Source organism: Nannobrachium achirus (assembly GCF_963921795.1).
Source record: "Nannobrachium achirus genome assembly, chromosome: 1".
NCBI lineage: Eukaryota > Metazoa > Chordata > Actinopteri > Myctophiformes > Myctophidae > Nannobrachium > Nannobrachium achirus.
Genome location: NC_137810.1, coordinates 45,896,390 through 45,923,892, shown reverse-complemented (window position 1 = coordinate 45,923,892; position 27,503 = coordinate 45,896,390). Strand labels below are relative to the sequence as shown.

Sequence of the window (27,503 nt, the reverse complement as noted above, 5' to 3'; positions counted from 1 at the left end):
CCCATTTGAGTCACCCCCAGAAGATAAGATTTGTGTTAAAATTATTTCAATTATTCAACATTTTCCAAAAATGTTTCAAGATTTTTCCAAAATGTTCAGTAATACCAGATGTATACGCTGAACTGAGCTTGTACATCTGCTCTGTTTGAATTCCCAAAGTATAAAATCTACATGAAGTGGTTAAAATGATTGTGATGCTGTATTAACAAATGCAGGCTGGGGACCCCCTGGATCCCCCGGACACCACTTTGGGAACCACTGTCTTATGACACAAGCATAGACCTACTATAATGTAGCTACAAGCAGTCTGAAACATACAGTACATCGCATAGCACATTAATCGATACCACAATAAAATAAAATAAATCCATCAAAAGGACCAATTAGTCTTAAAAAGAATGCTTTATTATCTTGTCACTTTAAATTAAGCATAGCATTTATTATATATACTGCATATATAAAATAAAAAGAAAATATTTACAATATCCATGTCAGTTTGTTGCTACACTACATGTGAAAGAATGCATTGTCATGTAGAAATGGCGGTAGGAGGGAGGTGGATGTTTTTGGAAGAGGAAAAAAGGAAAAGAAAAATATTTACAATATGCATTTTAGTTTGTTGCTTCACTGCCTACAGTTGTGAGAGAATTTGCCGTGGCGTAGAAAAACGAGCTTGGAAAAGGTGGTGGTCTTTTTTTGGAATTACCAGTTAGCGTGTTTGGAATACCAGACCACTCTCATTCATTTAGGCAGGAGAGGAAAGCGGAGTTCATCAAATAGAACAGTGAATGAATGAACGAATGAGGAGGGGTTGGTGTCAGTCAGTCAGTCCTCAGACAGCAGCCTGTGGAAGTGATCCTTCCTTCTCTTCAACGCTTCCCGAAAATCTTCCTAGAAAACAGAGAGAGAGAGAGAGATCAGAGTGTGTTCATATAGTGACTTGACCGTTAGCGTTCCCATTCTGGGGTGAAAAGATCTGTCTTAGAGGACAGAAATACGAGAGGACCTAGTATGGAGCCCTGGGGTATCCCAGTCCACTAAGCCCCTTTTCGGCTACAGCTTTAGCACCACACCACACCGCAACACATAAAACTCTACATCTACATTTTCCATTACACAAAAGTACCCCGATCAGTAAGAAACAAATTGACCCTTTTAACTGTGATTATAACACAATAATATACATTTATATTAAAACCATCCTAATTATAAATACACTATAATGGATTATAACTGTGATTATAATACACTATAAAGTATTAATGTATTACTATGATAATTATAATACAGTATAATAGATTATAATAGAGGTTATAACACAATATAATATATTATCATGCAATTACAACTAGGTGGTCTAAATGAAAAGTCAGTGAGTGATCAGTCATTATGAAGTGTTTGGCCCCGTTTGGCCTAGCTCAGATCTATATTGGATACTTTTTAGTACCACGTTTAGTACTGCTTTCACACCACTCTACCCAGGTCCTTGTAGTGGAAAACCTGGCACAAGAGGGTCGTGGGGAGTGGCGTGGTGTTGGGCCATGTCAGTGGAAAAGGGGCCAAGTATACAGGTTAAGGGTTGTCCACACCAAGAATGATAACTATAATGGATTTTAGGGTTACTCCAGATAAAATAATAATAAAGCTGGACAAGAACTATAGTCCGGTTGCCCTGTAGGCAACCACACTAACTATCCACACTGATGAACCATAATGTTCAGTAAACATGTTGAACATGAGGCCATGTCGACTCGATTCGGATGGATTTCGATTGGCTGTCAGTGTTTAAGCAGTTCATCAAATCACTCTGAACGTGATCCCAAGGATAGCTTTCATTACCGTCGTTATAGTTGTAGTGTATTCTCTGCCATCCAACTTTCTTGTTTCTTACTTACAGTTATCGTTCTTGGTGTGGATCATTCATTAACCTCAAGGGTGGAGGAGTAAGTTTAGCTTGTTGCTAACTTGTAGAGAGGTTCTTATTTAGCAAGCTCCACCGTGGTTCTAGGACGAATTAAACATCTCCCCCACCCTAAACACCAGTCTAAACAGTAGGTGTGACGTATCAACACACTCAACAGACCGCACGTTCATTTATGTAAGCGTAGCTGTACATGTATCCATCTGGGCTCTCCTCTGGGCTTTGGAGTTCCTCCCTCGGTGCGGCAGATGTTTAGAAAGCAGAGCGAGACAGTGTGTTGCGGGGTTTAATCCATTCAGAACGGGTACACAATTTGTGTATCATTATTTTATGCTTTAACTATTGAAAAATAGCAGATATACAAGCTCACAGCGCGGCACCGAGTGCCGCGCTGCGTGCTTGTAGATCTGCTATTTTTAAAACATCGTGAAAATTAGAATTTTGACCCGATTCTATAAGTGTCTTTTGAATCCTTCTAAGATTTTTTGAAAAACCTACGTTTCTATGTCAGCAATCTGGCCAGCCATCATCACTTAACTGGAGCTCAGTTAGTCTGTTCTTGAGAGACTACTATGTCAGTGGTTCTCAAACCTTTTCATGTGAAGGACCCCCAAAATGATATTTATTTGGCCACGGACCCCCATCTCAAAATATTTCGTTCCAGGGACCACCCAGAAGCAAAATTTGAGTTACAAACGTTCGCTTTGAAAATACATATATTTAAAGATTTGCACACATTTCCACGACTTTTTCAAAAATAGCAGATCTACAAGCTCGCAGCGCGGCACTCGGTGCCGCGCTGTGAGCTTGTATATCTGCTATTTTTCACTGGTTAAAGCATTCAATAATTCTACTATTCTAGGCCCAAATGGGTTAATCCCAGGCCAGCGTGTGTGTGTGTGTGTGTGTGTGTGCGTGCGTGGGGTAATTACTGGGTGAGTCAGACACACCAAAACCTTTGCTCTGCCTAAAAAGACTCCCTCTGAACGACGGTCCACAAATTAAGAAACACACAAGGAGCTTAAAATACACAGCCAGTTCAGTGACTTACTGCTCCAGACAGCTTCTCCAGATAGGGGATGAGTTTATGCAGCTCCCGGTCCGCCTGGTCCCCAGACCAGCTCTTCACTGGGATGGTGTTCATCATCTACGAACCATTAGAATATACTGTTAACATGGACTGTCCCATGAATACAACATGCTTTTAGCACTGCATCCTAGAGCTGGGCAATTCACCCAAAATTATATTGAAACATTTAGCACCAATAAGCAACTTGTAGGTTAGCACTATGTAACCTTTTAACAACTATACAGCATATTATGTCCCACAAAATTATGAAGTTACGTGTTTAAGCAATAACAATCATCCTTCCATACATGTATAAACTCAGGGGCGACCCTGCTAGGGGCTTGACTCTATTACTAGGGGAGACAATGAGTTTCATCCTGGCATTTGCCAAGGCAGAACTGTCAGTAGAGACTCTTGGGTAATGAAGTCAAAAGTTGTTGGCTGCCATGTTATTTGTGTCCAAAAGTGGCCACTGATACCCCAAATTACACAGTGCTGCTTTAATTGAATAACCGAGATGGGTTAGGGTATTATAAATAATATACTGTATATATTTATTCAATGTTTTATTTCTTATACTGTATATTCTTTTAAATAATCAACTAAATGTATTAGTCTGATTACCTACTTGTATAGACTTACTAGTACAAATGTGACGTGCAAAAAAGTAAGTAAGCAAGCAAAAAGATTAAAGTTTGAACTGATTTAAAGTCATGCTGCCCAGCCCTACAGCAACCCTATACCACGATGCAGTGGGATCAAAAGGCGTCCAATAAAAAGCCAGCTGAAGCGAGTGAATGAGAGAGAGACACGTACATGATAGGGGTAGGTGTGGGGGGCGTTGTCCAGGACCACCATCTTGGACAGGTCTCTCTCCAGAACCTCCAGGTCTTTGATGTAGTGACCCAGAACACACACACAGTCCTGCTGGTACAGACGATGCCTTGACAGGGAAGACAAAGAAAAATATATATATATATATAAAAGAAAGGGAAAAAAGTGCAGAAAGTAACAGACACTTTTTGTTAAAAGTATCTGTTAAAGCAAGGGTCTTCAACAGGGGGCCCGGGACCCCTAGGGGGTCCTCAGAGTTACTACAGGGGGTCCTCTAATGTGTGATAGAAACTTGTTTTATTTTTCTTCCCCTTTTTTATATTAACCACTTCAACCCTAGCGTCCATATTCTGAGAACTTTAGCCACAAATAGCAGATCTACAAGCTCATAACGCCTCGCAGAGCTTGTAGATTGGCTATTTTCGGCAAAGCGATTTGTTGTAGAGGGGAAAAAGAGCAGACTAAGTACATAGTATTGACGGTTCAAGTGGTTAAATATCTGAACACACATTAACATGAATCCAAAATACACTGATGAACGTGCTGTCAAACAATTAAACTATATGGAATCTATGAACAGATTGTGGGGGTCCCTGCTTCATCTCTCTCTCAACTAAGGGGTCCTTGGCCTGAAAATGTTGAAGACCCCTGTGTTAAAGAACTCTATATTGAGATAGTAATAGTTGCTATACAGTGTTTGTTCAGTAACAGGGGTCTCCCCATCTCTATAGTTAACAGAAAACGCATCAGGATAATAATTTGATCCGAACAGGGGAGAGAACTCATACGGAATACAGGATCAACAAGTGAAAATGGAAGTGATGACACAAAGTAGTGAGCTGACCAAATTGGAACTGGAACACTATAAAATTAAAGCTGAATGAATCTAATGTTACTGAACAAACAAACTATAGCATAGAAGCTACTGAACTACTTCTGAATATAGAGCTCAACGTTTTAACAAAACATTGTAATTTACACACACACACACACACACACACTATCAACAAACGTGCGTGCGTTCGCTTATACAGCACTGAGCACACTAGGGATGGGACGATATGAAAATTTCATATCACGATTATTGTGACGAAAGGAATCGTGATTTACGATATTATCAAAATCCATTATCCTGGGGCAGAACATTTGCCAAAAAATAGCAGATCTACAAGCTCACAACACGACGCGTTGTGAGCTTGTAGATCGGCTATTTTTTTGGCAAAGACATGCTTGTAGATCGGCTATTTTTTTGGCAAAGACATGATGGGGAAAAAAACGGTATCAAGTACGTATATTATAAGTACCTTTTTACCAATTATAGGGGGTTTAAGAGATACCGGATATGCAGCTAGACAAATAAAAGGTGAATTGAACCCAGTGAATGACAGAGGACGATATCATGATGAATTAAATCTCCACGATACGATTATCGTGAGTGTTTTTTTATCACGATAAACGATAATATCGCTTATCATCCCATCCCTAGAGCACACTGTCCAATACAAAGTAATATGTGAGTAAGCTCTCGGTGCGCATCTCTGAACGCACCCAGAGAATGTGTGTGTGCACTCTCTTCCAGTTTACACAAGTACACAGTGTAAACAGTTGAAAACATGCCATTTCTGTCCAGCCATCGGCAGCATACCTCCATGTGCCGCTTGCTAGGCAACAGGAAGCGGTAAAACTCGTGTCGCCGCTGTCGTGTGGAAACCAACCTTGTATGTCAAAAACCTTTTCAAAACTACTTTTCAGAAAACTGAGAAAAGAACCTGATTTCCAATGCAGTTATTATTGTTTAAATCAGGGGTTCTCTAACCTTTTTAGGCCGTGACCCAAAATAAACATATTTTGAACTGGGGGACCCCCACCCTGACAAGCATTTGGAATTGTAGGAATTATGTTTAATGCATTCTCTCGAGACAGAGTCTGTAGCTAGCAACTCAAGTGAAAAGGATCGACCTTTTCTTTGATGATGGGGCTAGCCAGATTGCGTTTAATGTGACTCAGTTCCACAGATAAATATTGTGAAAATAGCCGATCTACATGCTCACAACGCCTCGCAGTGCGAGGCGTTGTGAGCATGTAGATCGGCTATTTTAACAATGTCTTGAAAATCCTTAAATTGTTACTTTATAAATGTGCAGACACCCTGTATACACTTATGTTGGTTTGTTTACCGTTGAGTGAGACATTTCTTTTTTACATTAAGCTAATCATCTGAGGACCCCACAACATCATTTGGGGACCCCACTTGGGGTCCCAAGACTCCCAACACCAAGTTTGAGAACCCCTGGTTTAAATGTTTATATGCTTGATTCTAGGTTTCTGCCCGACAGTAACGTTATAGGTTCTCCACTTATGGAGACAAAAAGCACAAACATTAGAAGATCTTTGGAGGAACGTACCGGAATATTGTCCTTTTCGGGTCCAATACGTCCAGTATCTTCTCTGCGTATTCCTTCTTAGCAGATGTATAAACAAATAGCTACAACAGAACACACACACACATGCACAACACAGATGTTACTGAAACGGAAACGCTGTCCGGATGCAAGTCACGCTGAGATTACTTACACATGTAAAAAGACAATCAAAACAAACATGGGGCTTCTCTAAACATCTCACACCAAGAGAGAGATGGAGAAATGGGATTACAAAATTAAAAAAGGCAACCTGACAGAATATGAACTTCAAGGAAAGGTGACTGTCTTTTTCTTCTTCTGCTCAGTTTTTGTGTATCTATTTCTGTACTGCACTGCTGTTCCCCTTGTAAACCTTTTATTCTTGAATCTTTTGAAGTGTTCTTATTCAACTTTTAATGTATACTATTTAATGACGTATTCCATTAGGAAAATGATTCCAAAAAGCCTGTTGGTTCCTTCCTTTTCTTGCAAAATAACTTGTTTTCTTTTGATATGTCTTGTTTCTGTTTTATATTACAAATGTGCTAATAAACTAAACTAAACCAAACCATGGCATGCAGGAGGTTTGTGTTATTAACTCATACCCTGCCAAGCCCGAGGAACCCGAGAATTTTGGGATGTCCCTCCCTGCCACGCCCGAGGAACCCGAGAATGGCCGCCATTTTGAAAAAAAAATTTTTTTTTTTCATTTTTTTTTTTTTTTGGGACCCCAAAAACGTTAGTAGGCATGATAGCGATCGCGAAATTGCTTGTTTAACCCCCATACAACCCCCATACAACTCAGGTAGCAGACCTCCAAGCTCACAACAGTGTAAAACATAGTGGCTGCTATCTCATGAATGCCTGAACGGATTTCCATTCGGATTCTTTTGTTTGAAAGCTGTGAGCAATGTGGACACACGTGGTGCATTATCTAGGCATGGGTGTGCATGATTCGTGCACTATGAATTACATGGAAGTCTATGGAGACAGTTTGGCAGGATTGGAGTACGAAGGTATTGTTAAATGGCAGCAAATGAGTTAAGTACATGGTTGAACATCGGCCAACAACATGGAATACGTCATACGTGTGACTACATAACCGCTAATTGAAAACAAACTGTAAATAGTAACTTTTACTGAACACTTTTACTCTCCACCAAAGAAGATGAATCAAACACACCTCGTAGACTTTGGACATGGACATCAGAAACTCCTGAACTCCTGGTCGTAAAGTCATGTAGACCTGTGGCGAGGAGCAGAGAAAGCAGATTGAGTTATTTATGTCGTTCAGAAACCGTTTATCTCCATATTCTAACCTTTTAGTTTTGTCCGTAAATCAACGCCCTACTTGATCGTGCAACAGCGTCTCACAAGTATCAAAGGTAGCAGATCTGCAAGCTCAAAACGCAACCATAGGGACCATTTGGTTGCATTGGCACAGAGTTAAACTATGAGCCATGAGGTGCGCTCACCACTGGCATCACAGCTTCCAAAGAAAACTGATATATTAAGACCAATGACATCATCAATACTGGTCCCTCATTGCCTGTTAATGATGACGTTGCCAGAGGTGCTGGTCCCTTATTGGGTTACGGTCTTCAACAAGAGGAGACACCGACATACATACATACATACATACCCAGCCGATCGCAGTACTTGCGCAAGTAACTAGACTGCACTCTGTCGAGGTGCCAACTTGAGCATTGTGCACTCGTGGTAGAGGTCTGCGCGGGACTGATTTTTTTATCCCGCTCCCGCCCGCTCCCGCATCATTTCTGACCACTCCCGCCCGCCCCCCGCAATGATTTCATTTTTGACCGCCCGCAGACAATTCCTGTCCGCCGCTCCCACCCGCGACAAACAAATGATGTGAATTTAGACCAGCGGGCTCCCGCGGCGCACAGTACCGCAGCACGTCCAACAGCCTCCCTCCCAAGAAGGCACATTGAAATGAGATCCAAAACCATTACCAAACAAAGCGATGCGAGCCGAGGAGCATATTTGTGACGGACTGACGGTGGCGTGAGAACAAATGAGAGAGAGAGAGAGAGAGGGAGAGGGCGAGCGACGGGTCGCGGAGCCACGGCACGGCCACAGAGTGAGAGAGCGAGAGGCGAGAGAGAGAGAACTTGGCGGAGAGAAAGAGAGACTCCAGTCCACGTACTGTATCAATGTGGGTGCGTTGTCCTCACTCAGCAGGGGAAATTACATTCTCTACATATTCACATCTTGCTAAAGTATAGATATAAGCTTATTGCGGGAGAGTGCGGGATTTTGCGGCGCCCGCCGATGTTATTTTGACCGCATGTCCCCGACCGCGGTGATTAAAATATCGCCCGCGCCGCAATATACGGCGACGGGTCCTGCAGGTCCCGCGGGAGTGCGCTCCCGTTGCAGGGCTCTAACTCGTGGCCATATATGGCCTACCTGTGCGCCTGGAGAGCGCACAAGTACGTATGCAGCATGTGAGGTCACTTTTCGCCCTTAGGGGCCTTACTCTATTATTTATTGTGATGTCATGTGAAGCATGACAACATCGACAATGTGTGAAACATGAGAAAAAGATTCACTGTGCAACCCAGCACTTTAAAGGTGTGTACAAAACACAGGTTCCCTTTGCTGTCAAAAGAATTCTCGGACCGAATACAATAGTGTGTTGCCTATAGCAACCACACTAATCAACACTTGAGGCATGTTACAGTGTAGATTGGGGCACCAGAAATATAAAGTTAAATACTGTATCAGAGACATGTAAAGACAAACCTTGTACAGGTGGTCCTGGAAGGGTGTTTGAAACGAGTACGCTGCGTCTGGGATGACACTGAGAGAGCTGAACATCAGAGTTTCATCCTACAAACACACACAGTAGGGGTTAAAACAATGTACAACTAAATAATAATAATCCCACAAATCCCATTCAGTAATTTCTGAAACAATGTGAAACTTTCACAATAAGTGAAATAACGAAGTAGTGCTAACCTTTTTACCATTGAGCTAATAGAGCCAGCCTGCTTGCTAAGGGGATACATTTGATCAAAATGTGTGTCAGATCCTGTGTCTAGGTGAGACATGACCTTTTACACGCTCTAAATGTCTCAATAGAAGAGCAGGGAGACAACATAATTTGTCTCCCTATTGCATGTGTGTGTGTGTGTGTGTGTGTGTGTGTGTGTGTGTGTGTGTGTATATATATATATATATATATATATATATATATATATATATATATATAATAACTCCTACATCATTATCTTATAACAACTTTCAATTCAATTTAGTGTTGTGGGGCTTGACTTTACCAGCTAACATGTAGCTGTGTTAAAAGTAACAAGGCAAGAGAAAGGCATGCTGCCCTCTATGGAAACTAAATGAAACTAAATCAGTCATGACCACCGAGAACGTAACATCTTAGTGCTGAATAAAATATATAGAAACCTCATTGTGTTCCAAAACTGTTACTTTTCAGGATTCTAATTCCTAATTGAAACTCCATCCACTGACTGCTGATCTTCAAGCTCATCATCAGCAGCAGCTCATCAACAGTGTGTCATATCATCATGACACAGTAGCTTAAACCTATACTAATAGTTGAGCCGAAAAAATTGCAGATTTTCACAAAACGTTTAGCCCTAGGTTTTAAAAATCAGTTATTTTATGGAGTGCCGATGGCCTAGCCTAGTTATTAAGGCACATACCACATAATAAGCTCTAATGCAGTCCGACAGCAAGTCACAGGTTCGATTCCCAAGCCTGAGGACCTTTGCTGCGTGTCACTCCCCATCTCTCTCTCTCCTCTTTCCCCACCTATCTCAACTGTACTATGCAAATAAAGGCATAGTACCCAAATATCTAAAGAAAGGCAAGCGACGGCATTCTGCAAATGAGTATAGTGTAAAATGTATCTTTTTTTAAGAGTGAACTGACCAGGTCTAGGACCATGGTGGCCTCTGGCATGCTCCTGGTCTTGGGTGGAATGTCTCGTGGACACGGTGTGGACTGCTGAGAACGAGAAGGAATGTTCTTCACGAAGGCAAATCTGTAGTGAAGATAACAAACAAGTTAAAGTTCACACTAAACAGGATGCAGGTTAGCTGACATTAGGAAGAATGTCACCATCAACTTTGTTGATCTTTATACCAGGTTGATTGAGAGAAATTCTAAAAAGATGTGAGTGAGCCCCTGTAGTAAGCAAGTAAGTAGGTCGGAAGGGGCGTATTGTCGGTAGCAGCAGATATTGTGGGAGTCTGTCCATGTTACAATGCGCTAGACACCTGGGAGATACTGTAGATTGCTGAGGTGGAACGCTACACCTACCATCAGCTCCGAGTACTTATGGCGTGACTTGCCATGCCACCCAACTCATACGCTGAGTTGGTGGTGCACAGGATCGAGCCCATGACCGTGTGGTCCAAACAAAGACTGAGAACTCTCTGCAGGGTCAGGTCAGGTGCAGGTGGAAAGTAACTAAGATTTACATTTCGGCCATTTGAAAATAGCTGATCTACAAGCTCACAATGCGAATGCCAATAGTTTTGCACTCTCGCTCAAGTTCATTTTGAATTCCGGACTTTCACTTGTAACAGAGTAATTTCTATATTGCAGTATTGATTCTTTTACTTAAAAAAAAATGCGAGTACGGTGCCATGGCATTGGTCCGAAGGTTCATTAGCCCAAAGGTTCATTAGTCCGAATTTGTTAAGAATACTATGCCTAACCCTAACCTCAGTAACCCTAACTAAATTCGGACTAATGAACCTTCGGACTTATGGGCAGTCCCCGCGAGTACTTCTTCCACCACTGGGTACTTACGGGTTGAACACCTCATCGTTGTCCTCGTCCCCGGCCAGCAGGCCCAGGGAGCCAGAGCCGTAGCCGAACACACACTGCTCCGGAGTCGGACTCATCAGCACCTCTCCAGACCTGGGAGTCCTGTGTGGGCTGCAATGATCTGAACACACACACACACAAACCTCAGGACATGGTGAACATACCGACACCTGCCTCCACTCTGCAGAGTGGAGAATGTCCAAAATTCAGAAATAGCAAAAGTAGCTGAACTGCATCACATTTGGGTGCAACAGTTAATCGAAAGAACTAATCACAAACAAGAATCAATTTTTTGGTTTAAAAAAAACATCTACAAAGTTACAACATGTCACTCTGCGACGTGTTGTAAGCTTGTAGTAAAAATAGTTTATTTTTGGTGCAAGACGTGCTTCCATAGAAGACTTCTATAGAATCCAAATGACTGATACCAGCTTTCATCCATCAGTGTGTTGTACACAGCCATCACATCACATGCAGTGTGTTGTACTCACTCTCCTTGGTGGGGGACAAGAAGCGGACGATGGGAGTGTAGATGCTCCTGGACGCGAAGTTGCCAGGAGAGCTCGGGTCGATCTCTGCCAGGGCCCGGCGCCGCATGGCTGACCGCAGTGGAGTCTGGAAGGCTGTATCTGAATTTTCTGAAACAACACAGGAACACTTGAAACAAACAGGAAACTAGTCTAGTCACTATTACACAAAACACACAACAGCCATGACGCCTAATCTGTGTTTTCAGCACAATGGAAACAAATAGAAAAGCACACACATCCACTCACTAAAACCAGGTGCTGGCCTGGGCTGCTGAGGTCAGAATCCTAAAAGAGTAAAGTCTGCACACTGGGCCGTGCTCCAAAGCTTAAGATGTTTTGGTTCCTTTACACCATCATTGTCGGTGACATTTCGAGCCTACCGGCTCTTCGTCAGGCTCGAAAAATCACATCCAATGACGGTGTAAAAGGAACCAATACATTTTAAGCTGCGGAGCAAACCCAGTGTGCAGACTTTATTATTTTACCAGTAAGACTCCCTTGCTGAGAGAGAAAGACGAAGCAGGGACCCCCAATACACCGTAGAACTTTGTGTTCCATGCAAAACTTAATTTTTATTATTTAGTATTCATTATTTATATATATTTTTGGAAAGGCTTCCATGCAACATAATAAGAGGCTTAGAAACAACAACAACAACAACTAAGAGCTACAGAAACATTTGCTTTTCATCATGTTATGTGTCATTTGTGAAGCCAATGCAAAGCTGTCATGTCACACAACTTTCCTCATGAGAGCTGCTCTTACAAGAAAGAGTGACAGCTCCAGAGTGAATATCTATCTGCTCATTTAAACGAGGGATCCATTTGACTTCAATTCATTTGCATTCAAACGCCAGTGTGGAGAGATAATAGTCTGGCTCGGCCAGACTATATACTAATGCAGCTAACTAACTAACATGGGTGGATTGTTTAGCTGTGCTAGGCTAGAGAGATAATGCTTCTAGCAGGGAATGATCAGAAATAGACTGAGGAGGACACTGAAGCTGCATGACTACTGAACCCACTAAAGTGTCAGTGTACAAGACAGTTGCTTGCCGAAAGTCTGTTATTTTTGGTAGGCTCAGCATCCACTCTGACTGTAAAACAGGGTATAAACTATGCTTGTTCTCACTTATCGTAACTTATTTTATTGTGGCTTCACATGTGCATCTTCTCTGCCCCCAAAGGGTCTTGAAACTCACAAATAGCCTTCTTTTTTTAAGATAAATGTTAACTATTCACTTATCCTAAAACATGTACCTGTAATTATGAGAAGATTCTTCAACATTTAAACTATGTTAATAATAAAATGGGAAAAAAATAAAAAATACATTCTAAATTGCCTTCAAGAGGAACCATTCTTTGGTCCTGGTCACACTTTGGGTTTAGTATCACCCTGCCCAACGCACTGGTGAATCATTGAAATCCATTCGGCACTACTGTTACAGAGAACTATCTACTGGCACTCATTAGCATTCATTTGCAGTGCTAATGGAAACCAGGTATTTGCTATAGCCAGTATCTGTTGACCTCCTCAGAACACACCCACCTTCCAACTGGGCCTTCAATGCAGTGTTGATTTTGACAGCAAATTTTGATTTAGTCTTTTGAAAATGTAATTTTGTTTTGCTCACATTTTAGTCCTTTGAAATTAAGTCTTGTTTTAGTTCACTAAACATCATAAGATTTTAGCTGACTAAATCTACAGTTGATTTTGTCTACAAAAATCGACACTTCGTCAGTGAAAAAAGGTAGTCGACAAACGTTTTTTTGTCACAGTTTTAGTCGACGAAATCAATACTGCTACAATGTGATCTGAACTACACACACAGGTAGTGTGAGTGAAATGTTTTGGTTAAACCTTTTTTGTACCAAGAACTACTGAATTGATATGTATTTAACCACGGACGCCGGTCTGAAAATGTTTTGTGCCAGAGACCCCCAGAAAAGAAGAAGAAAAAAAAATCGAATAGATGTTTTACAAACGACTAAATTGATTAGTCTGATTAACCACATAAATAGCTTTATCCTTTGTTGTACAATGGTGCCATACACAAATAGTGAGAATAGCCACTCTACAAGTTCAACAACTACTCACGATCTGCAATGTCTTACAGTATTTCTTTTAATAGTCGTTTATTAATCGTAATCGAGGTTGTGTTAAAGTGTTGATATTGATTTGAACTCATATTGCCCAGGCAGCGATCACCTAATAAATTGATGGCAGCCATGGGGCCAAAACACCCGAAAACTAGTTTGATTGATTCTAAGTAAATCAAGGGTCTTCAATGTTTTCAGGACAAGAACCCCTTAGTTGAGAGAGAGATGAAACAGGGACCCCCAGACAACCTTTTCATAGATTCCATATAGTTGCATTGTTTGACAGCACAATCATCAGTGTATTTTGGATTCATGTCAATTTGTGTTTTCAGATATTTAACCACTTGAACCGTCAATACTTCATAAACTTGACCTTTCACTCTGTCACTTAGTCTGCTCTTTTTCCCCTCTACACCAAACCTCTTTGTCGAAAATAGTTCACAAGCTCACAACTCCTAGTGAGCTTTGTAGATCTGCTATTTTTGGCTAATGTTCTCAGAATATCGACGCTAGCATTGAAATGGAGAAAAAAGAAAAGTTCCCATCACACAAAGATTTGGAGGACCCCCTGTAGTAACTTTGAGGCCCCCCTGTTGAAGACCCTTGAAGTAAAACAAGAACACTGGAAGGTGTACTGTGGCGGTCGGTCTGTACCAGTCTCACTGTCGTCGACGGCAACAGCTCGCCTCGGCCTCCCCCGACCTCTGGCTATAGGCCGTCTGGTTGCCACGGGAACCTCCTCCTCATCTGAGTGGGAGGAGTCCAGCTCATCCTGCAGGGAGGAGGGAAAAACAACAGGTCAATAAATCTGCTGAATCACATGACCACTGGCCCCCTCATAAAGGGGCGTCACGGGGGGGGGGGGGGGGGGGGGGGGGGGGAGTGGGACTGGGTTACTAGGGCACAATGGAAAAATAGCAGATCTACAAGCTCACAAGCTTGTAGATCTGTCGTGAAAATGTGTGCACATTTTTGAAGATACGTATTTTTTTTAAGCGAACATTTGTAACTCAAATTTTGAGTTACAAATGTTAGGGGGTCCCTGGAACTAAATATTTTGAGATGGGGGTCCGTGGCCAAATACATATTATTTTGTGGGTCCTTAACATGAAAAAGTTTGAGCACCACTGACATAGAAACATAGGTTTAAAAAAAAAAAAAAACTCAGAAGGATTTGAAATATTCAAAGACAAATGTTCAAGATTTTTCAAAAATAGCAGATCTACAAGCTCACAGCGCGGCACTATTTTTCAAGAGTTAAAGCACAACAAAATGGTGAAAAAGCGATAGGCTTATAGGCTCCACTCTATGCTATGAGAGCTGCTGGGTTCTGCTGGGGAAACCGGACAACAGGGGCATTGATTTGTGCCTTATAGACCCCATGGACAGTAATTTTGGATCAATATAAGTAGGAAAATGAGCATAGACGTGATTTAGCGCGGAGTTGTCCTTTAATACTTTTCATTGGTTAAATATTTATAAAGCCTGAAAAAGAAAGATAGTGCACGCACTTCCTTGGCCCAGGTGCAGCACAAACAGCAGTATCACAAAAACAAATACTCAGTGATCTTCATCACTGACTGAGTGTTCGAAACGTTGACAGCAATGAATGAATATACAGCAGAGCTTTTGCAGCATTGCCACATACCAGTGTGTGCTGTGCAGACTTTATTTCTTCTTTCCATATTTATATAGCCCATAAACACTTAAATAGCAGATCTACAATGCGTACAATGCCGTGTGTGACGTGTTGCAATCTTGTATATAGGCTATGTTTGCTACTTTTCTGTGAGATTGTAGTATGCTGAAGTAGGGCACAGATTGACACAAGATTACATTTTTGTAGCTCCGTTTGAGACGTGCTGATTCCTTCTATGCATGTCATATGGCAGTGTTTCTCAACCATATTCATTTCAAGGACCCCTGCATTAGGCCACAAACCCCCATTTGATTCCTTTTTTCTCTGGGACCTCTGAAAGTCTGAATCTACACTTTAGATTCACCTTAAGAGTCCATTTGGTCTTATGGTGCTTGTCTGACTATTATCGTCTTCTGTCCGACGTCTGTGAGGCCAAAATAAATGTCCACACATGCTATGCACAATGCAGCAGCAAGTAGTTGTAATTTGAATCTACGGCAGATGACAAAAAATAAACCAGTAGAAATGCACATAGAGATGCCACACCCACCCACGCCACATGCTATGGACATTTAAAACTTCTATTTATAATACCACAGGGCATAGGCATACTGTATACAGTATATATTGTATAGTAGAGACTTACATTGTATTGATATCAATGTTGCTTTAGTGAACATTATACAGTATTACCAACACGTATATAGTTTCTAGCTGATGCTTAGCTTCATATAGTTGCTTATCTTATGTTTTGAGTCAATAGTGTAATAATTGTATTCATTGTAATGCACCAATCTGTCTGAGACAAATTCCTCATAATATTATGTGCACACATACAGTACATACCTGGCAATAAAACCACTTCCAATGATTGATGCATTAACCCTAGCTCTGTCAATACATAAATAAATAAATACATTAATAAATAGCAGAATATTTAACCCGATTTCCAGGACTATATAACAATAATTCAGCTCAATAACGAGTCGCTTACTCCTATGCACAATGCACAAAGACGGGTAGTGTATGCCAGTGGTTCTCAACCTTTTCAGGCCGTGACCCCGAAATAATCATATGTGAACTGGGGACCCCCCGGCCCCCACCCTGACGAGCAATAAGAGTTGAGGAATTTTGTATAACATGAAAATAGCCGATCTACATGCTCACAACGCCTTGCGTTAGATCGGCTATTTTCACAATTTCTGACTCTAATATTTGACAATTTGGCCAATGTTTAATTTGTCATTTCAGAGGTATTAACAAAATCAATAACCAAAGACAATGCATAGCTATTTTTTCCAGGACCTTCCAGGACCCTGGAAAGAAATATTTTTCTAATTTCAAAATATTTCCAGGAATTTCATGACCGTGGGAACCCTGGACACCTGCTCCAACACCAGGCATGGTCTCTTGTCCACAAGCATAGAGTATCCTTATTCTCAGTTCTCACAGCGGGTATCATTCTTGGGTTGGGGTATCGCTGAAACCCAAGGATTTTACTCTCATTGTTACATCCATTAGTATAAAATGTAATTGACGACCAATGCAGTCTTATCTATTATTAAAATGTTATTTAGACAGCATGTCATTTAGACAGATACCGATGCGAGAGAGCGGTCTCGGGTCTAGCCAACACCACCAACTCAGGACTCCTGGATCGCTGCCCTCCACATTCCCCTATTTAACATTAGGGTCTTGAGCTCTACAGTGTTGTTGGCCAAGTTGTCGCATCGCGGTGCTTCTACGTAGAGAGACAGATACCAGGTTCTTTTGTTGACCTGGCATCCTATAGTTCGTAACTCTATATAGTTTCAATATACATATTATTTCTTTTTTGATTATAATGTTTAGACTGGTGGTAGGTTCTAGGTTTACCTATATGATCCTAGATTACTGAGGCACTACACTGTATGCATCGGATGCATTACCTTGCTTATTACTGTAAGTGGCTCTGGAATCTGGAGCATCAACTAAATGCCTAGCTTGTAATTGTATACAGGATATAACAATTAAAAGTCTTGAATTATTTCACACAAGTGAACCCAGATCAAACCCCCCAAAAGCAAAACTAATAAACTATCACAAAAAGGAGGCAAAGCAACAAACACAGAAGAGTAATAGCAGGTTGTTGTGGTGAGCCTGTGCACAGAGCAGGCAGCGTAGTAAAGCAAGCTTAACACACAGCAGGGTGCTCACACGTGTGGTGGTGGGCGGGTGGGTTGTGACCCACTTAGGTTAAGACCTTGTCTGGTTTAACTGGGAGTTTAATCTGCATCCATGATGCTGCACTCACTCGCTCGCACACACGCGCACACACACACACACACACACACACACACAATGTCATGCTGCTGCCTGTCTGCTCTTATGTGGACTATGCGGTCAACACTCAACACGTGCTGACACTTTCAGTGATGTTACTAGGTTTTCAATGTAATGGGTCCCGGGACCCACAGGTGGTCATTCAAATGGGTCCCAGAAAAGTTTTATGAGTCCTCAATACAATGTTTTCGAGCGCTGTGAGCTTGTAGATCGGCTATTTTCAAAATGTTTGCCTATTTCTTATATTTATTTTACAATTTGGCTAATGTTTGAACTTAGAACTAGGATTTCTAAATACACTAGGCTACAGACACCCATTTAATTATATTTATATCACTGCCTGGGACCCCAATTTATATTAAATGTTAAAATACTAGAGTACAAATGGAACAGGTCCATTTGGTTCCATTTGTTCACCGAGTTACAGACCCATAAAGTTCTATTTGGTTCCTAACTATCATTTATCTGGGGACCCCCTGGAACTCCCTCAAGGACCCAGGACCCCACTTTGAGAACCACTAGTGAAAATAGTTTTTAGCTGTCCCAGGTTTAACTGATAATACATCTTTACAGTGTTTATCTTACACAATACATTAAAAAACGAATTAAACTATTTAAACTAATATAGCAACTTAAGTAGAAGAAGTAAATTATTTTAACATGGACTCCAATGGAGGCGCATCCCCGGGACCCCAGGACCATGACATGAATGAGTCCCTGGGCGACTTGAATGAGTTTTTGATGCGGGATGAGCACGTAATGACATCACTGCACTTTGCACCTTTAATCCCATGTTTAGTTTTTTCTCTCACCTAAACTAAGGTCCATACTATAGCATCATACGGTATATACGGTATCTGCTGCTATGCTCATTGCTCACACACTTTTAGGTCTTAATGCATAGTGGATATAGATATATCTGGTAGGTAGTGGTACCACGTGTTAATATAAGTAGATCAGTTATGTTTGTTTTTTATTGATCTTTCTTCATCCATGTTCCCTTAATAAATCATGGAGCTGGGACAAAAACTAATTTTCACACACTGTTTTACACCTATAAACCTGTGATGTGACAACAATAAAGTTGATACTGATTCTACACCAACTTGAAAACACCTTGTAATAGATCAAGGTTTCTGCAGATTCAGGCAAGTTAGATTTAAAACTTTTTAATGCCACTCTGAAAATGAAACTGAACCACTTGTAACTAAAGCATCCCTATTCTGGGGGATGGTAGTTTGAAAGTTTAAAAGTCAAACACACTTTGGCCACCTTCACCCTGGCGTCCATGTCATAAATATGTATCATGTTTTCTCTCAAAAAGAGCAGATCTATAACATGTTGAGGTATTTGTACTTTACTTGAGTATTTCCAATTTCCAATACTTTCACTTCTAGTCCACTACATCTCAGAGGCATATATTGGCAAAATGTTTTACTCCACTACAATTTATTTGAGAACTTTAGTTAGCAGTTAATTTGTAGACTTGGATTATTATTAAAAAACATACATTAACCACTTTAGCGGTAGACCTATATACATTTAGGCCATTTTTACACATTTGAATAGTTGAAAATAATAGGACATTCTGCATAATGAGTACTTTCTACTTTTGGTACTTTAAGCACATTTTGATTGACCAAAAAGTTTGTACTTTTACTCAAGTACATTTTGAATTCTGAACTTTGACTTGTAACAGTATTTCTATATTGCAGTATTGATACTTTTACATAGGTAAACCAGATTTGAGTACTTTTCCCACCACTATAGATCAATGCATGCATTGTGAGCTTGTTCCTGTCATGTAAATCAAATGTGCTCTTTTCAAATGTCCCAAGTATAAAAACAGGTTGTTACACAACTTACACTGTTCTCACGGCTACTTATCACTTAAGACATTGCAAAATAATAAAATACAAACGAAAACTGTCCAGTGAGACTAGTGCGCACGCGCGTGTAGTTTTGTTATGGCAACAATTAGCACAACAACATGCTAATTAACACGGATGAATTCACACCATCCTCACAGAATGGATTTGGCGTTGTTTAATTAATAAAAAAACGTACACTAACATATTAGGATGTTCTTGTTTTAACCATTTCTTACATATTTGGTCACTAGTAACATTCTAGATTTTGATTAACATTACCAATTATAAAAAATAACAGATGTTCAAGTGCTTTGGCCATTTGAAAATGGCAGATCTACAGCAGATCTACAGCTTGAGCTTGTAGGATTTCATTGTTATTATTTGAAACCTAACATGTTTACCTTGTTATGATGAACGGCTGGTGATTCGGCCATCAAGGCCGTGTTTCTGGCTTTCCTCGGGGTGATGGTCCTGGGTGATCGTGGGTCGTAGAGCTGCCTCGCCGACAACACGTTCACGTTCAGGTTGAGCTGTTTGCGTCGCCGCAGCTTCATGTTTTTTGTCTTTTTCTTTACAACAAAAACAACACAGGTAACAATGCTAGGAAAACGATGAAAAAGGTCGTTCCGCGTCCAGTGTTTTCCAGTAAGTCGATAGATTACAAACAATGGCCGGCCGCGTCGCGATCGATGTGTGTGTGTGTGTGTGTCTCCTCCCAGAAAGGCAGGGCTAAAGTGTACTGGGTTTTGAATCTGCCGGGGGGGCGAGTCTCCACTCAACGTGACCACCCACTCACGTGGCAGCCGAAAGTGTGTCAGTGAGGCTGCAGTGCTGCGAACCGACCAGTGGGGGGCAGTAGCTGAATTGCATTTTTTTTTTTTACTTCAGTAGGCTAAACTGTACTTTAACCTGATTTATTGTTGTATTTTTTTTTAGTAGAGTATGTTTGGATACTTGATGCTAAAAATACATAAATACATACATAAATAATAACAAAAAAGAAGAAGAAAACTAAAATTATAATAATGTTATTAATGTATTCGGGAAATGTTCTAAAATAGTGAAAATAGCTGGTTTTCAGTTTTGACATAGGGCTTAAATGGTGAAAAGCCAGGCCAGCTAAACAATAATCATGATGATGATGATTATGATGATACTAATGCTACTGCTACTACTATTAATATTAAAGTAGCCTAAGCTATTAGGCCTATTTTGTTTTTCCTTTCTTTTTTGCAGGGAACTCTCAAACTGAAATAAATAATTTAGCCTTCATTTGATTTAGGTCCAAATGATGTCCCAAAACAGTATTAGTTGTTATCACTTTTTTTTTTTTTTTTTTTTTTATAAATCCGTAGGATGCATGGGAGGAGGAGAGCCGGTGTGGACATCAGACATGGGGAGATGACCTCAAGAGTCTAACAGTGGAGTCAGTGCTGCTATATGGGGCTGAGAGTCTCAGACATGGATACTCAGAGTATGAAGGGCCCTGGATGGAGTCTATACAATAATGCTATGCTATGAATGGCACTTTATCACTTGCCAGTTGCCACATACAGGACCACATCACATCACACCACACATGTGGACCTCTGTGGAGGTCTCCAGCGGGTCACAGACAAGGTCATGGGAGAGAAGGATGAGGCTGGCTGTGCAATGTGTCAGGCACCTGGTACTGGTAGTGAGGAAACAGGACACAGTGTGAGCCGTCCCAAGGCACAGCCGGGAGGGGAGAGAGGCACCCAACAATACTGAGTGGCGCTAACAACACTGCAGAGCTCTGGACCCTGATGCTGGACAGTGGGGTTAGAAGTACTCTCACTTTTTACTTGAGCAAATCAATATCACCACGTATAAATACTTTGTTACAAGTTAATACATTTACTCGAGTAAAGGTACAAGAGTATATATATTATTGGCATCAAAATATACTTAAAGTGCCAAAAAAAGTAATCATTATGCATAATGTTCCATTTCAGTTAAGTTTTCAAATGTATACAAATCTTTTGAAAATAGCTGATCTACAAATCTATAAAGTAACTGAGAAAATACTTGTAGTGGAGTAAAAGTACAATATTTGCCTCTGAGTTGTAATGGAGTAGAAGTATAAAGAATTGAAATTTGGAAATAAAAGCAAGAATAGCTCAAAATGTTACTTAAAGGGGAAGACCACCCATTTTCAATATTGAAATATGTCATTAATATACCTTAGAGGAGTTGTGTGGAAATAGAAAAAAAGTTCACCCCCTTCTGTGTTGCCTAGAACTGGAGGATTGATTTGGGGGTTTGTATTGTAAAGTACAATGTGTGATGTCATCAAGTTGTACTTTACAATACAAACCCCCAAATCAATCTTCCAGTTCTAGGCAACACAGAAGAGGGGGAACTTTTTTTCTATGTTCACACAACTCCTCTAAGGTATATTAATGACACAGTTAAATATTGAAAATGGATGGTCTTCCCCTTTAAGTAAGTACTTGATGAGTACATATACTTAAAGGGGAAGACCACCCATTTTCATATAACTTAGAGGAGTTGTGTGGAAATAGAAAAAAAGTTCCCCCCCTTCTGTGTTGCCTAGAACTGGAAGATTGATTTTGGGGTTTGTATTGTAAAGTACAACGGTGTGATGGGGGGGGGGGGGAGGGGGGGGGAGCCTTTTTTTCTATTTCCACACAACTCCTCTAAGGTATATTAATGACATAGTTCAATATTTAAGGCAGTGATCCAGGAGTCAAGAGTTTTAGTCCCACGACTCTTTGCTCGTTTCACATTGAAAAACATTAACACAAAACAATCACGCAGTGTTCAGTTGACATTTATGAAAGGTGATATTTTTATTCAGTTAAGATTCAAAATAAATGTATTCACACAAACACGTAAGAGTAAATAGGCCAGAACAGCTCTTCATCCCATCCAAATTAAAAGAAAAAGAAAACCTTTAATGCAGTAGAACTATAATAGATAGTCACATTATAATAAGCCTGATGCCAACCTGATGGTGTCTGCATGGCTGTTGCCCCTTTTTGATAGAAATTGATCACCGAAGAGAACACAATCTCATCTCTACTTCACTTGTTTCCATGGTTCCTGGGAAACATCCCATCCATTGAAATAAAAACATAATTAAAAAACAGGAATAAAGCACATATTTACTGAACAGACTTGAAAAATAGAAGACTTTTGTGCCTGAATGTCCTAAGATAGCAGTAGTAGAAGTAGTAGTAGTAGTAGTAACGGTAGTAAGTAAAGATGATTTGTTATTCATTCTTGTGATTGGCGCTACAGTGCAATAACCCAACCAACTGAAACTGCAGAAGTGCTACATGATAAATAAACCTGTAACACACTAAAAAAGGCAGACAAGTGTGCAACCCCTCGTACACACGATACAACTGTAACTTTAAGCCCTATCCTGGATAAATCTGTCAAACTGTAGGAGGTAGAAGTCGATTTTCCTGAGAAGTCGTAGAAGACAAAAGACTTATTTAAACTCTGAATTTTCCAAGTTTATACACGGAAAACACCTGAAACCCACGCACCCCAAAAACACGGCATGTCCATCAAGTGCTTCCCCAAAAAAAGGATCACATTATTATTGTTGTTGTTAGACATCGTCATTATTATAATTATTATCTTATTAAATTGATAGATCTGTTATAAATGTCGTCTCTGTGTGCCGGGCTTGCTACAGCATATCCAAAAAGTGGTACAGCAATGTCCTTAAAAGAAATAACAAAAAAACTAAAATAAAAACAAATAACAATATTTATAATAATAATAATATTAATAACAATAATAATAATATAAACACAATATAATTCCATAGCCCTGAAAAGAAAGCTATTTTCAGAAATATTATATTTAATAAATCTTCATACAGGTTAATTAAAACAATTGTCACAGCAGAAGGCATCTCGTTATTGTTGTGTTCACATGGCAAGTACAACACCATGATAAAACAGTGTTGCACCACAGGGACAAGTAAAACATTGCATATATGTCTGAGATTACATTTTGTAGAGATTGTATATGATCCCAAAGCATTGGGATTGATTGGGATTGTAAAAGGACTTCATAAATGGGAGGAAAAACTGAACTGAAGTCTATGATTGTGAGGTGTAACAAAACATTCCACCAGGGGGAGCTATGAACACAGTTTGTGAGCTTCAATTGGGTCAATTCTTGACTTCTCTTGTTTCCCTTGTTGGGAGGAGGTTACCACAACACAATAAAAATTAAAAAAAACATCAAAATGATCAGTTACGGGATTGTAATCACATTTTGGCCGGTATCCGATTGTCAGCAGTCTTCACAATCTGTTTCGTCATCATATCTGCTTGTGCCCAGAGCACACTAATAAATGAACCACCACAAACTGTAATGACTATTATTTTACTTTTATATATATATATTACTTTGTATGTGGCACTCTGTAGCCTACTAAGCGCGATGACAATACATTTTGCCCAAAGATTTTAATCTGTGAGGTAGAAAGAGCGAGGCCACATTCCAGTCAAAAGGGATCCGAGAGATTTTGGAGGTATACAATGTTGTTGTAACATCTCCCTGATTGTCACTTCCATGTTACGTAGAGAAAAAACAACAACAACCCAACCTTTCCCTGAGTGAGGATTCTGATGCACGCGACACATCTTAAACCAGTGGTTCTCAAAGTGGGGTCAGGAGAGGGGGTTCCAGGCAGTCCCCAAACCAAAATGAGGCCTTACAGGTTTGTAACACAAGAGTTTACAAATGGACATTTTGGTTCCATTTATACACTCAAGAGTTATGGGGGGCCGTTGGACAAGTTCATACCAAACTGAGGATCTTTTGAAATTTCAAACGTTTGAGAACCACCGTCTTAAAGCACTGCTCACACTCTGCTGTTTCTTCAAAAATGCAGAAAGAGAGAGGGAGAGAGAGATGGGGGGAGCGTTCGATTCAGTACCTTTACGGCTCAAAAGCAAACATCTCAGGAGAGCCGTTTGTGTCGATGGATATGTAATAAACATGGATCCCATCAAAAGAGCAGGTTCTTGAATGTTGCCCTGGGGACTGTGGGGTCACACGCGGGGTCATTCAGAAGAGCAATGCTGACCCTTTTTAGATCAGCGGTGATTGAGTTTTCCTTCCTACCCCCACTCACCTACCCACTGACGCACCCTCACCCCCCACCCACATAATCCTATATAATACATCTACATCTCTCTCTCTCTCTCTCTCTCACTCTCTCACTCACTCACACACACAGCATGTTTGCTCTGTTTGATTGTCGGCCATTTCCCTGGACTATGACTGCCCTACGCAGTGGTGGAAAAAGTACTCTCATGTTTTACTTAAGTAAAAGTATCAATACTGCAATGCAGATGTACTCTGTTACAAGTAAAAGTCCGAAATCCCAAATTCACTTGAGTAGGCTAAAAGTACAAAAGTATTGGCATCAAAATGTACTTAAAGTATTAAAAGTCAAAGTACTATGAGCTATATTTTCGCCCATGCCTTAACCGTTATACCTGAACTTCTTTGGGTTAACTATTTTGAAAAACATTTTTAAATACTTCAAATAGCCGATCTACATCGACACATTGTGAGCTTGTAGATCAACTATTTGAAATATTTAAAAATGTTTAAAAAGTAAAACGTTGCTAAATAGTTTAGGTATAAGGGGCAAGGCATGGACAAAAATAGGGCCCCATATATGCAGAATGTCCTGTCTAAAATGTGTAAAAGTTTTTTTGAAAATAGCAGATCTACAAGCTCAGAAGTCGCATCGCTATGCATTGTGAGCTTGTACATTGTCTATTTTCAAATGGCCGAAATGTACAGTATATAGAACTGAAGTGGTTAATGTATGTATTATAATAACAATCAAATACTCAAGTAGAGTAAGTACATGTACTTCGTTACTTTCCACCACTGGCCCTAGGACATAATCGCCATTGTCGGATGGAAACCTTGTACGTCCAAAACCGTTACTTTTAAGGAAATGGAGGGGAAAAGAACCTTTGTTCTGTTGGATCCAATAGTAGTTCTTATTTAGTCACAAAATCACAAACGTACTTTTCATTCATGAAAATAAATGAAAAGCGAGTGCCCGGCTTAATCTGTAGGCTATACCTATCAAATAAAGGCAAAAGAAATGATTTGCAAACTCACAACATGTCGCATCCTCACACAGTGAGTTGTGAGCTTGGAGATTGTTTTCCCCCCACTAGATTTGCACAGTTGCACCATCAAACGGCAACGTATAAAATAGGGCATCCATTTATGAAAAAACATCAAAAAGATGAAATGTGGAGAAACAAGACTTCTACCCGACAGCGACGATATGCAAGCGAGGGAGGAAGTAAGAAGAAAAGAAGAGTATTTCATCATCTCTAGAGGTTTATGTGCCATCAAACATCTAAAAAAAAAAAAGAATTAAGAAAAACATAAAAAAAACACCCCACCATTCTGCATACTCTACAACAGTAGCCTCTGATTGCATGGAGAAAAAAGTAGAAAAACAGAAAGGTGGTTGCTGCCCCAAATGTAAATAGATTACAGTGCCCAATATAGATAGATACTGTCATTTACATCAGAATACATACGACATTCACTTCACATCCCCAGGGCAGAGGAGACGTATAGCCCAAAGGCACAAGCTGTTTTATTCATGCGGTTTGTCTAACTGCTTCTGCCTGACTCCACCACACTGTATTCACACATATTATACAGTAGTAGCGTAGCCTAGATTCGGTGCATGGGGGGACATTTGTCACTGTTCCAAACAAACTGAATTACAGGAGTCAGTCCCGGCACAAGACTGCCGTAATTGCATAGCTGACATCCTTATTGTAGGACGCCCCTGTCTGTGATTTGATTGATTTCCTGTTGGACGTCCAACCACACGGCTGGACCATATCTCTATAACCACATGAACCCTGGCGTCCCTATTCTGGGCATGTGATGATAGGCGATAATAGGTACTACAAAATATATAACGGTTTAAGAGGTTAAGACTGTCTCTCCACATGTCATTTCAAATGACACAATTTTCTCCGGGATATAATAAACAAGCCAAGACCCAAGTCTAGAGAATGGTGACCAGAGGTTATTGGTACTACTTAAAAGTTGAGTGAGAAGATCTTTAATCCAGCAGGTCACAAGGTGAGCGGAGCCAGGTCAGGAAATGATGGCTCTTATCTCTACGGTACCTCCTGCATACATCACCCGCTTAACCGGGTGTTTAGATCAGATCAGGGCCTCCAAGTGATGATTGGCTGACCAAACCGGTTGCTTGATTTCCCTGTGTAGAATGATGGCCATTAACGCTCGGCTGAAGGTTCTTTGTCTAAAAATAGTAAAAAGCATATTAAACGGAGAAACGGTGCACTCTCCTTCCTACCATAACCATGCAATGTTAAGGCCTCAGAACATAATGGAAGGTTACATTTGTAACCCAGGGTCTATCTCTCTCAATGGCTAAATGTCGCTCGGAGATGCATTTTCCGATCAAGGTTAACTGGAGTGGCCAAGCATGCCACACGTGGTGCTTATGCTGTATGTACCAACGTGTTGCTAATCGGTGGGTGGCCAGACTGGCCACTGGCCACCACAGACGATGTGTCCTAAAGTATATCCACATCAGCTGCCCCTTGTGGGGGCCAGTCTCCGAACATGTAGAATATGTATTGTAGAGAGCCTAGTCTAGCCTTGACACGTATAGAGAACAGAACATAAACCTACTGCAATGCATGGTTACTTCCTATAGCTTCTGTAGGAAGAGAGCTGCTTTGTGTGGGAGACACACAGAGAGATAAAAGGCGTTTCTTTCTTGTAACAATCTATAACAGGCAAAAGTCAAGAGAGGTAACATCGGTGATAGTTTGAAAAGCTGATTAATCGATCTATTCAAGACCAAAACCGAAATAAACAAGTAAGACGACATCGGATTACAAAGTGTCTGCACAACAAACATTGAATAAAAAGGACAAAATAACCTAT

The 27,503-nt window shown here is 40.5% G+C and overlaps 1 protein-coding gene across 2 annotated transcripts; it reads right to left on the bottom strand.

Annotated features, from left to right (window-relative positions):
• Nucleotides 1-439: 439 nt before the first annotated feature.
• ctdspl3 (CTD (carboxy-terminal domain, RNA polymerase II, polypeptide A) small phosphatase like 3) lies at nucleotides 440-20,157 on the bottom strand. 2 transcript variants are annotated; one of them, XM_080724076.1, is made up of 11 exons: nucleotides 19,919-20,157; nucleotides 14,340-14,457; nucleotides 11,548-11,694; nucleotides 11,039-11,177; nucleotides 10,154-10,265; nucleotides 8,993-9,079; nucleotides 7,410-7,472; nucleotides 6,230-6,309; nucleotides 3,807-3,933; nucleotides 2,973-3,068; nucleotides 440-891 (listed from the first exon to the last, which is right to left on the bottom strand). In XM_080724076.1, exons 1-11 carry the CDS (start codon nucleotides 20,069-20,071, stop codon nucleotides 826-828), a joined length of 1,188 nt encoding a protein of 395 aa, XP_080580202.1. In that variant the 5' UTR covers nucleotides 20,072-20,157; the 3' UTR covers nucleotides 440-825. The 2 variants fall into 2 exon arrangements, with proteins under 2 accessions (XP_080580202.1, XP_080580203.1); XM_080724077.1 differs by having other exon boundaries at nucleotides 11,548-11,685.
• Nucleotides 20,158-27,503: the final 7,346 nt, after the last annotated feature.